The sequence below is a fragment of the Cibotium barometz genome, chromosome 59, assembly GCF_041138505.1.
Source record: "Cibotium barometz isolate CiBa-2024 chromosome 59, ASM4113850v1, whole genome shotgun sequence".
Lineage (NCBI taxonomy): Eukaryota > Viridiplantae > Streptophyta > Polypodiopsida > Cyatheales > Cibotiaceae > Cibotium > Cibotium barometz.
Genome location: NC_141104.1, coordinates 19,447,937 through 19,460,275, shown reverse-complemented (window position 1 = coordinate 19,460,275; position 12,339 = coordinate 19,447,937). Strand labels below are relative to the sequence as shown.

Here is a 12,339-nt window from a genome sequence, read left to right as displayed (position 1 = left end):
ACGCAATTAGCTCGGCAGTTTATCGAGCAATTGTTTAGACTGTACGGGTTACCGCAGGACATAGTCAGTGATAGGGACTCTAAGTTTACGAGTGAATTTTGGAAACTTGTTTTCGAGAAGTTGGAAACAACTTTGAATTTGAGTTCCTCAGATCATCCTCAATCCGATGGCTAGACTGAAAGAGTGAATCAGATTTTGGAGGAAATGCTTCGAGCATATGTATCCAAAAGACAGTTCATGGGAGGATTATCTTCCTATGTTAGAATTTGCATATAACAGTACTAAGCATATGAGTACAGGGTTTAGTCCTTTCATGCTTATGTACGGTTTTCAACCAAGATCACCTGTTACAGTAGGATTCTCAGGACTTCAGCATGATGCAGCACGTAATTTTTTGCAAGATATGCAGGAAATGTTACAAGTTGCAAAGGAATCTATTAGAAGTACTCAAGACCGAGACAGGTTTTATTCTAATAGACATCGTTCACCTAGAGAGTTCTCTGAAGGAACGATGGTATATTTGCGAGTTCCGAAAGATTCCGAGACTTTACGAACAGGTAGATCTCCGAAATTATCCCCTAGATACTGTGGACCATTTCGTGTTACACGACGGATTGGTTCAGTTGCATATGAATTGGATTTGCCTTCTCATGTGAAAGTTCATCCTGTATTTCATGTCAGTAGACTTAAGGAAGTACTGGGTGGAGCAGATCAGTTAGTTACTCCTCAAGAAATTATAGATGTCCAGGATATGACATTTGTTCCGCACGAACCTGAAAAGATTCTTGGATTTCGTGAACGAAGATTGCGTCATATGCTTATCACGGAATACAAGATCAAGTGGAAGGATCGTGTTGAGGAGGACGCTACATGGGAGACATTGACTTCTCTTCAGAGAGATTACCCTGGCTTTTTAGTGAGCTCAAGAGTGAGCTCTTAGAGGAAGGGGAGTATGTCATGTGCACAGTGGGTATCTACCGTGTGCTATATGCATGCAAGACTAGTTTCGAGGCTTGGGAAAGCTTGGAACTAGGCAGGCTGATTGACGAGCCGAGTTAGGGATATACTAACGGGCAGGCACCCAAGTATGGACGGGCGGGCGGCCAAGTGTGGACGCCCGATGACTGGCCAAGAGCCTATAAAAGGGTGGCCAAGGTTAGTTATTGGAATATAGAGAATCTCGCGAGTTTGTGAGAGCTCTATGGTCTTGGAGCCTGGATCTAGTGCAGACGTGCACCTGCTTTATGCAGCCGAGGCCGGCAGCAATCTCGAGGCCCGCGAGGGCAGCTTCGTGGCGGTATGGGACGTCACGAGGAGGAGATTGGTCGGTACGTCATCCTAGTTAGCTTAGCCCGTGGCTCGGTGGGGACAGCCAAGACTGTGGGCTTGCCCACGGCTATCATGGTTGGGAGGTGAGTCAGGCCTGCACCCCCCTTGCTTGTTTGTTGTTCGTTTGTTTGCAGGATTCGAGTTTCGAACCAAGATCGATCACGAGGGGATCCGTGGGGATTTGACAGAGCGTTACCTAGCAGCTTTGGACGCCAGATTGACACTGGCGGCACCCTCGAGTCATTTTCCCGAGAAAATGAACTTCAATAAGTATAATGGTAAACTCGATTCCAGAACTCTCTATTCATGGTTACAATTTGAAGTTTACTTTGCCGCAGTTAGAAAGACAGATACTGACAGAGTGATCTTAGCCAGCTGGTACTTGGAAGGTGAGGCCATTCCTTGGTGGACTCAGTGGGCTCAAGCCCACACCAGATTAGGTATGGCAGCTTATGTGTGGGACGAGTTTGTCTGCGACCTTCAGCAGCGGTTTCTACCGCGCCACTACCTTGAGTGACTCGAAGACGAGTTCAGGGGAGCGCTTCAGAACGCGCAACCAATCCTTCAGTTTGCCAATAGAGCTTCGACTTTGTGTCTGCAATTAGGCTTATCTGATTCGGACAAGAAAGAGCAGTTTTTGTATGGCCTTGACACGCAAATCCAATGGGAGGTGCGTATGTTTCGGCCAGCCACCTTAGAAGACGCACTCTTGCTTGCACAGAGTGTAGAAATGAAACATAATGGTGGCAAGCCCAAGACTTCCCAGTCGGCTTCTCCCAGGGCTATCGCCTCGGGGGGCAAAGGCCAGAACCAGACGGGGTCTTCCCCAGGACAGAGCCCGGGGGCCTATGGCTCCAAGAACTCCAACAATGCGTCTAAGCTTACTCCCGACCAGAAAGCGGAGGCAGGCAAGACAGGTGGCAAGTTGAGTGTTGAGGAGCTTTCTCAATACAAGGAGGGTAGATGTTTCTTTTGTCATACAAAAGGACATATTTCTCGGGATTGTCCTAAGAAGCCTCCAAAACCCGCTGCCGCTGCCTCCACAGCTTCCGTGGTGAGCTCAGCTTCCACACAGACCCAGCGGCTACCCCTAGTTCTTCAAACCCCGGTGCTTCAGTTGGAGCAATTATTAGTCGGGAGCTCGAAGATAAGCAGAAGGGCACCCCTGACTAGGAGTATGAGTGCAACGAATTGCTCAAGTCCTTTGGCTACATAGGTGGCTAGAGAGTCGTTGTCTTGTTTGACAGTGGTAGCACGGAGGATGTAGTCATAAAACAGGCTGCTAGGCGTACTCGGTTTGACTTGACTTCGGTGGACAAACAGGATGAGGGTTTTAGCACAGGCATGACAACGAGCGTCAAGTATGAAGCTCTAGGTGCTAAGTTAGTTATTCAAGGCATAGAATTTGTGCGTGATTTTATGGTTGTCCCTCTTGTACGAGCAGACATAATTTTGGGTATTCAGTGGTTTCACAAGTTTCTTCCAGATGTCAAGTGGGACAAGCACACGTTCCAGATCAATCAGAATGTGTCAAACACCCCAATGACCATTAAGTGTGAGCCAGGAATTCCGAACTTTCTGCTCATAAGCCACTTGTAGGCTAAGCGAGCAGTAAGGAAAGGCGCACAGTGTGCAATGATATACATCCAGACAGCCCAAACGGTGGCCAGTGCTTCCAAGAAGTACTTGGCTCTCCATGAAAAGTTTCAGAAGATTTTTCGTCGCCTCCCCAGTCCCCCGGAGGACCACAAGATTGACCTTCTCCCAGGCTCAGAACCCCCGAGCAAGTTTCCCTATCGCCTTTCCAAGGCAATGGAATCGAAGTTGGACCGCCAACTCCAAGAATTGTTGCAATCTCGCTTCATCCGCCTCAGCGTGTCGCCATTTGCAGTACCGATCTTATTTGTCAAGAAGAAAGATGGGTCTTCCCGTTTGTGTGTTGACTATCGTGCACTCAACAAGCTGACTATCAAGAGCAGATTCTCGATGCCTCGGATAGATTATATTCTCGAGAGGCTAAATGGAGCAAAGGTGTTCTCGAAACTTGATTTGAAGAGTGGGTACCACGAGGTGCGGATTGTGGAGGGGGACATCTCCAAGACAGCCTTCCATACGGAACGGGCCCACTATGAATTTGTGGTCATGCCATTTGGCTTGACGAATGCCCCAGCTACATTTAACCGCATGATGATGCGTGTTTTCCGGGATTTGATTGGAAAGTGTGTGTTCATATTTTTGGACGACATACTGGTATTTTCAGCTATGGTTGAGTAGCATGACATTGATGTGGAGAAAGTTCTTAAGTTTCTAGAAAGCAACGAGCTCTATGTCAATGAAAAGAAGTCGGAATTTTATCTGTTCCAGGTGCATTATTTGGGATACATAATTAGTGCCGAAGGCATTCGACTTGATCTGGCTAAAGTGGCCGAGATTGTCAACTGGGAGGTACCTCAGATAGCCTATGCCATCATATCATTTGTGGGTATATGCCAGGCATACTCCACTCACACCGACAAGTTTTCTGACCTCTCGGTAGATCTCAATGATCTGTTAAAGGGAGTGAAGACAAGAAGGCAAAAGATTCGAATGACTCCACGAGCGTTGGAGGCATTCAAGAACCTCAAGGTGGCTTTATCAGAAGCGCCTTGTTTAGCACTTGCCTCGTGGGACGAACCATTTCAGGTGATCACCGATTCGAGCAACATCGCAATTGGAGGTGTATTGCAACAGAATGGTCATCCAGTAGTTTACATGTCTCGTAAGTTACTGCCCCCGCAGAGAAAAACTACTTAGTCTATGATCGTGAACTCCTAGTAGTTATACATGCCTTGAGACATTGGAAACATTTGTGTAACTCTGCTCTATATACACAAAGAAGATCCCGAATACAAGATACAATAGCAAGGGAGTAGGGGGTCCATTATATATGGACCCTAGGCAGCAGTCGGCCTACTCCAGAGGCAGCCGACTGGGTCCAGTTCTCCACGACCTGCTCTAAAGGCCAGTCGGCCAGCACAAACAGGGTCGGCCAGCATTGTCCCAAGGTCGGGTACAGTCGGCCAGCGAAAAACAAGAGAACAATTGGTTGCCAGCACGCGACTGCCACCCCAGGCCAAGAAAAAATGGGAAGAATATGGGGAAAAATACGGGGAGTGAGGAAAAATGAGAAAACAGGCACACCCACAACAGAGGCCCTGGTGTCTCAAGAAAGACAGGAGATGACTTCTAACAGGGTGCCCTCTAGGCCTAGGCGCCTTGGTCATGGGTTATGGGGCCATAGCTTCCAATCTTGTGTCCCCAAATCTCGGTGTCAATAATGTCATTATTAATGGGTTCATACACACCTAGGCAACTTTTGACAATGATCTGATTGGTACCAGTCCACTTGGCCAAGTAGCCTGACAAGTGTACGGGGCACTGGGACACCATTACCTTATTCAAGAGGGTTACTTCTGTGTGTGAGGCTGGAACGATTGACGTGTGCAAGGATGTGCACAATTGATCTGTGGTGGCACGCTGGCTGACATGTCCCTGGACAAGGACTCAGATGGGCCAACCTGCACATTCTGTCTCTTACAAGTGCTCCATACAAACAGTTGGTATCAGAGCATGCATCTGTCAGGCTTTTGCCCAGTTTTCAGGCTTCATAGCATCGTTGTGTAAGTTTGTCCTGCTTGTTTTACGGAGCTGTACGTCTTTTGCATGGACTGTACGGACGTTGTACGGCCTATGTATGGACACTGTACAGACCATACACAATACATACATCATCCACACAGGTGTACGACCAGCCTGCTGCCCAAGACTTGGTACACTCTGATTTTGCTAAAAATTGGCTTGTTTTGCTATGAAACGGTAGTTCTAGCCTCATACTACTTGTTTTCAATAGTTAGGGTTACATCCCTAAATATAGTTAGGGCTGTTAGGATATGTTCAATACCCACCTCTCAGCATATATCTCACATTGATGTATAGTACAGATTTGTACGACCCCCATTATGAGGATTAGCCATTTATTTGTAGTGGGAACCCAAGTTTAGATGTTGGAAGAGGTCGTAGTTGTGACCATTGATGGTTAGAAGATGATGGGGGGTACAAGCGTTAGCTGGGGTCCGGCTCGAAAAGATATAAGAAATATTCTTTGAAATATTCTTTTGGATACTAATTTCATCATTAGTGGGCGGTGGTCGGTTGGGACGCTTTATGGATACGCGGGCGGTGAGCCGCGTCAATGCAGCGTAGCCGCCTACGTCTTAGACGCGTCCACCGCACTACCTGCAGCACTATAAATGGACATATTTGGAACAAGCTAAGGTATCCAATGCTCTCAGTATGCCCTCCATCTAGAGTTTGTCTAGATCGCCATCTAAGCTCTACACCAGAGCGCATGAGTGGACAACACCATCATATTGTATCTATCTCTTGTTTGGTATAATCAGAATTTTAGAATTCTCTCTATTCTCTCTATTGCATTGTCTAGTGTACTCTTTTGTTGTATCTCTTTCCGCTATGCCATATTCTTACAAGGGCTACATCCCTAAAGATAGTTAGGGTTAGGGTTTACACCCAGTAGAACTTGGGCTTAGGCTGAGTATGTATGATGCAGGAGAGCCTTGTGATGCCAATCTTTATAGCCAAGATGTTGGCTGCCTCATATTCTTGTATAACACAAGGTCGTGCATACGATTTTAAGTGTCCCAGTTAAGCAAATTTATGCACAGCCCAAGGACAAAACATTGGCAAGTTGTTAAGCGTGTGTTCAGGTACTTACAAGGCACCTAGACTCTTGGTTTGTTTTATGCCAGGGAGGTGATTTTGAGCTCCATGCTTGGGTTGGTGATTATCACACAAGGCAGTCCGCAAGTGGTAATTGCTTTTTCTTTGGGAGCTGATGCATATCATGGTTGAGCAAAAAACAACCTACTGTGGTACATCTTTATGTGAAGGTGAGTGCAGGGCAGCTTTCACTACTGTAGTAGGAGATTGATGGTAGATCTTCGTGGGAGTTAGCAGACATCTATTCCCATTATCACTGATAGTTAGGGTGCTATGGCATGGCACGAAATCTAGCCTTCCATGCTGACACCAAGTACATAGAGATACATTATCACTATGTCAGAGAGGCAATGTGCAATTGCTTCTTTCCATTTGCAAGCTGTGCTTTATGTTCCAGGCATCAAGACGAACTTGATTTCTGTGCCTACAATAGCAAAGTAGGGTTTGGTGGTTGAATTTCGAGATGATAAATTCTAGGTCAAAGATCTTGCATATGCATTGTAGCAATTGGAACACCTTACTCATGCATATTGAACACTACAACCGTGCACTTGGCTGAAATATGGCATGTGAGATTTGGGCATGTAAACTTTGGCAGTTTATTAATGCTTTTGCAAAAGCATAATATGGTTCACAGTATGCCTCCCCTAGAGCCACTAGTTGGTCATGTATGTGCCACTAGTTGGTCATGTATGTGAGGGATGCATATTGAGCAAAATGCGTAGGAAACCAATCCCGAGAGATGGTTTAGTTAGGGCTGTCTAAAAAATTACAGCTCATACATCGTGATGTATGTGGTCCCATGCGGATACCGTCTTTGGGGAGTTGCCTATATTTTGTCACATTTATTGATGACTACTCCAGAATCACTTGGATTTACCATATGAAGGAAAAATCTAAGGTATTTATGCATTTTCAGCATTATGTTGCAATGGTCGAGAATAAAACATGACGTTAGTGGGGACGTCGTAGTATCCAGTCCATACTATGCATGATGGAGTTGATGGTTTATTTTGTTGTGGATGACTACCATGAGGTTATTGCATATTCTTATAAGGTGAATTTGGACATGTTCTTGGATTCATCTAGGTATATATAAAACATGCTGCAATGTCAAGACCCTCCACACGGATAGGGGGGTAAATACATGCCCAATTCTTCTTACAAAGTAAGGGGATTAAGAATTAGTGAGCGTACAATGCCTTACACACCTCAACAAAATGGTGTGACAGAAAGAAAGAATACAACTTTGATGGAGATGGCTAGATGTATGATCAAAGGCCGAGGGTTACAAGTTTTGGGCTGAGGCAGTGGGCACATGTAACTAATAGATGTCCTACAAAAGCTTTGAAGAGAATCACTCCCTATGAAGCTTCGTATGACAAGAACCAAAGGTCGACTATATGTGCGTCTTTGGTTGCACGACATACTTGTGTGTGCACAGATGAGGACCAGGCTTGATAACGAAGTGGTCAAATGTATTTTTGTGGGATACAGCAGTGAGAGCAAGGGTTACAGGTTATACTCACAAAATCTTCACTAGTAGATATGTTGTTTTTAATTAAAAACAACTTCCGTGTCTCTCTACTTCAAATAGGGAAGATATCGCTGGCACACAGGACATGTTTAGTGGTGGTTTGTCCATGCCATACGCTGAAAATTTGGATCAGCCAGATGATTTGTAGCAAATCCTCATGATGTTCCTTTGAATGAGCCTGACATGCCTCAAGATTTTGAGGATGTTGAAAGGGAAGCAATTCAAGAGGCCAAAACAGTCTCGAGATGACTTCTTAAGACACTCTAGGACAGCCATATGCAAGCTCCTTTTGAAAGGAGAATGAGAGCTGCAACAAGGACTAGGGAGAGTGTAGACTTTGCTTTTATGAGTAGTGTCATGGATGTGGAAGAGCCATGTACTTATGAGCCATTTTACATTGGGAAAATGCAATGCAAGAGGAATAAGCCTCTATCTTGAAAAACCAAACATGGGATCTTATGAATTTGCCACCTGGCAAGAATGTGTCTGCTTCTAAGTGAGTATGTAAAGTCAAGTGTAAATCGGATGGCTCAATAGCCAGGTGGCCAGACTTGCTGCCAAAGGATACTGTTGGAATTGACTATGATGAGACTTTTTCTCCCACGACAAACTGTCAGGGCAGTCACTGCTTTAGCAGCCCATCATGGATGGAGTATGCATCAGTTGGACATAAAGATGCATTTCTGAATAGTGAACTTCAAGGAGTTTATGTGCAGCAACCACTTGGATATGGGGTTGCAGGACACGAAAAGCAGGTGTGCTTGTTAAGAAAGGCTCTTTATTTTGTATCATAAGATACATGGGCATTTGAGTACATCTTGATGGTAACTAGGGACCGGTCCTTGGACAAAGGCCCACAAAATGCTCCGTGCTCATCTTTAATCAAAAGGTAGTTGTGCACTTAGGTACAGATATGTCCATGTGGCACCCGAATATAGTTGGTACATGTGACATATAAAGTGTATGCCACCTTTGGAAGTGAGCCATCTAGACTTCACAGAGCTGGTACAAGCCGCCTAGTCTCAAGAGGCTTTGTTTGTTGTACATTTGGGATGCTAGGTGATTAAGCTGCTTAAATATGGCGTTTCCTCGTAATAAAAGGGGCCTTATAGATATGAGCTAGCTAGAACATGATGAGTGGAGGATAAATTACTAGCAAAATTGGCCCAAGTTTTGAGGGTAGTTACCTCAACATGCGGAAGCTCTGGGTAGTCTTCTTTCAGCCCCAAGTACTGCATAGGAACTCTTGATGCAAGAACAAATCAACATATACAGAGAATAGAGAGAGATATGGCTGTGTATTCAATATATTCTTAGAGTACAAAAAGGTACATCTTTTGTAGCCTTTGGCCTTCCCAAAAAGGATAACAAAAGGCCTAAATCTAGACCTGCCCCACCTTGGGGGAAGAATGGATTGATCTTCGCCTTGCCTTTTTATAGGCCTTGGAACACCAAGTGACCTGGCCTATCGCTTGTCGGCCAGGTCCTTTGGACAGTAACTGCTAACAAGCTGCCGACCACCAGTAGAAAGCTCTCCATATTTGGCTGACCTGATACATGTTCTCTGGGATCTGTTCCGGTGCTTGACAAGACCCTAATCATGTCAAAAACTGTGTTTCTCTGCTGCCTAAATCAGGGATTAGCCTGGGATTAAGCGTCCTTGTGCATGCACATGACAGTTACACCCATACAGATTTAACCAATTGCTTCAGAGAGAATCAACTTCTGTGAAGGGCTTTTTTTAAAAAATGGAGGAAAGAAAGTTATGCAGCTTTTGATTATATATATGCTATGGTTTCACTTCTCTTTGCGTTTTTGGGCACCCAATTGTTTAATTTTAGGATGTTTACTTCTATCATAGCTTTTAGATATAAGGTCAATTTTGGAATTCACATTATGCTTGCTGAAAATGCTTGCAGGTAATGAGTGTCAAAGCGCTTGGCATTGCTCTCAAGTTGACCTTCCAGGGGATGAATCAGCTTATTTATCCTCAAACATGGGTTTTTGCTATGGTGGTGACTACATGTATACTTACACAAATGAACTATTTGAACAAGGTATTCAGAGTCTGCTTTGATGCAATTCTTATGTTCTAATTTATGGTGAGGATGGTCATGATTGTTTTAGTAAAGGTCTTGAGTTGTGCCAAATGGGTAGCATACACTGTTGGACTGGTGTTTCACACGAGGCACTTGAGGGGTGCAACCACGGACACTGTTTGCGTGGCCTGTTTGGGGGCCCACATGACCTCTGATGGGTTAAAGAGCTCTCCAAGTGCACTGTCAAATGGGTCAGGGGTGCTTACGTAGGTGTACTAGATTGTGTGAAGGAGCTAGTCAGATTTGATTTTGTATGCCAATTGAGATCTCAGTGATAATCAAGAATAGCTGGGTACCTGCTATACAGGCTCTGGACACGTTCAACACGGCAGTGGTTTCACCGATTTATTATGTGATGTTTACTTCCCTGACAATTCTAGCAAGTGTTATCATGTTTAAGGTATCTTGGCCCTTCTTTTATTGAAGACATATGCATTGAAGCATTCATACTGTCAGTAAAATTTACGCCTATTATTGCATTTTTTTCAACCGGTTCAATTCCTTTTACTCAAGATCTCAACGGATTTCTAACCAACCGAAGGTTAAGCTGAGGCACCTTTCCCGAACACTGCATACAGTGCGCTTAGGTGTCTCTTTTGTTTGATTTTGTGTGTTTCTGATAGCTGACCTGTCTTACAGGATTGGGATCGGCAAAACCCTTCCCAGATTCTAACTGAGCTTTGTGGGTTCATTACGATCCTGTCGGGCACCTTCTTACTGCATTCCACCAAGGACATGGGTGATAACATGACTTCGGGTCTCGGTCCATCTCTCCCTCCCTCCCTTTTTTCTTCATGTCCCATGTTTAGAGACTCATGGGATGATCTTGTGTCTTGCACCTTACGTGTTCTACTAGTTTGTTTGCAGGTTCATTCTCTGGATTAACTCCATCGCATTCATCTCGGTTTGTGCTTGTGAAGCGACCCGAAGCCAATGAATTTTCAAAAGAGGAGATCCCTCTCCGTAGAGCCGAGTCTTTCCACACCTCGAACCAACACCCTCTGTGAACGATGATATGAAAAGTGGGCAAAGTCAATATACATGGCAGAAATCAAGAGCTTGTGTAATACAGTCACTACCTATGCAAGGTTGTGCAACGAAAGTGCCACCAGCTTTCTGATAGGTCCCTTTCAATTTTCAAGGTTTATGCAGAATGGATTGGGGCTAGTTTAGCCCCTCACAGGGTGAGCCTCATTTAAATAGGGTTGGGCCATGTATGGAAATGTCTAACATGACATCAATGATCAATGTTAGTGACTGGGGGAGTGAAAATGTAGCCATTCTGAATCAAGCCCACTTTTTTTGACATTTTTCACAAGTTACCAATGACTGCAGGGCATGATAAATGGCAAATATGTGATCAATCTTCTTCTTGTCCAGCAGTTTTCTGATCTCCTAAATGTGCCCCAGTGTTGCCCACAGGGTCCTGTAGCTGGTGTCGACGATCCTGAAGACCGGTTGCTTTGAGAGTCTCTTTCCCTCGTTGATTCTTTTGCTTTGCAACTACCAGGGTTGCAAGCTTAGTTTCGAGTGGATTGACCTTCATTTTTGCCTTTTCTACTAATGCAAAATTGTACTGATATGGGTGCAGTTTATATGATCAAATCTTACCTTGCACGCCTCTTTTATGTGCTGTGTTGGCTTCACTTCATTGGGGCATTTTATGCACTTCTGTTGCAATTCACCCTTGTGAATCTCGTGCTCTCAAGTAAGTGGAGACGTGTGTTTCCTCTCAGATTTTATGAAAGGGAGGCATTAAATAATGAATGCTTGCTTCTGTTTGAGATTTTAGTGCCTCACATTACCTTGAATATTTTTGATATGGCTAGTTACATCCCCAATTGGCATGGAGTGTTGGGAATGTTTTTGACTTGAAGAAAAGGAGACTTCATACGCATGGAGAGCTTGAAAGTGCATAAACCTGTACGATTATCACAACTAGCTTCAATCTTTGCATGCCTATGCATGCATGAGGGTCATGTGTATGTGTACTCAAACGCATATGTGCGTTGTTTTCTTCACTAGCTTGGTTTTCAAGTTCACTTGATTTTTCAAAGAAACTTATTTGCCCTTGGTTTTGTCCACTCAACAACTTAAGCTTGGGTGTTGATGTGAAGGTAAGTATTACCTTGGTTGTTGCAAAGTGCCTTTTATCACTTCCTTCGAGGTGTCTTTGCATTTCCAGTAGCATATGCATATAATTCACATGTGTAACATTAATGGTGTAACATTCACATGTTCACCTCACCTCAGGCTCCCATTTTCGCAGCTCTAGGGGATCCTCAAGGCACCTTCTATTTTCACATATTTTGTGTACTGCTCTGTTCTCATAGTCTCTCTCTCTCTCTCTCTCTCTCTCTCTCTCTCTCTCTCACACACACACACACACACACACACACACACACAGAGGGGATGGATTCTTTGAGATCCAAGGTACCTGTAGATCCACATGTCACATGCTATGTGCATCGGGATTGGTCAACTCGAAGAATCCTACTAGCGCCTCTAAGTAGATAGTCGAAGACGTGATAACACCCCACCAAAAGAGTGGGTATGCAAAGTATGCACCGTAGGGGAGGTAAGAGTATGATGCCCACT

The 12,339-nt window shown here is 44.6% G+C and overlaps 1 protein-coding gene across 1 annotated transcript in view; it reads left to right on the top strand.

Moving 5' to 3' along the window:
- Nucleotides 1–11,359, top strand: part of LOC147605564 (putative magnesium transporter NIPA4) — a 30,717-nt gene extending 19,358 nt beyond the window's left edge. The window contains exons 7-10 of the mRNA XM_086793679.1: nt 9,562–9,699; nt 10,049–10,141; nt 10,381–10,498; nt 10,609–11,359. Coding sequence (XP_086649805.1) covers nt 9,562–9,699; nt 10,049–10,141; nt 10,381–10,498; nt 10,609–10,748 — 489 coding nt within the window. The 3' untranslated portion in view covers nt 10,749–11,359. The remainder of the gene's footprint in view (nt 1–9,561; nt 9,700–10,048; nt 10,142–10,380; nt 10,499–10,608) is intronic.
- The last annotated feature ends 980 nt before the right edge of the window (nt 11,360–12,339 follow it).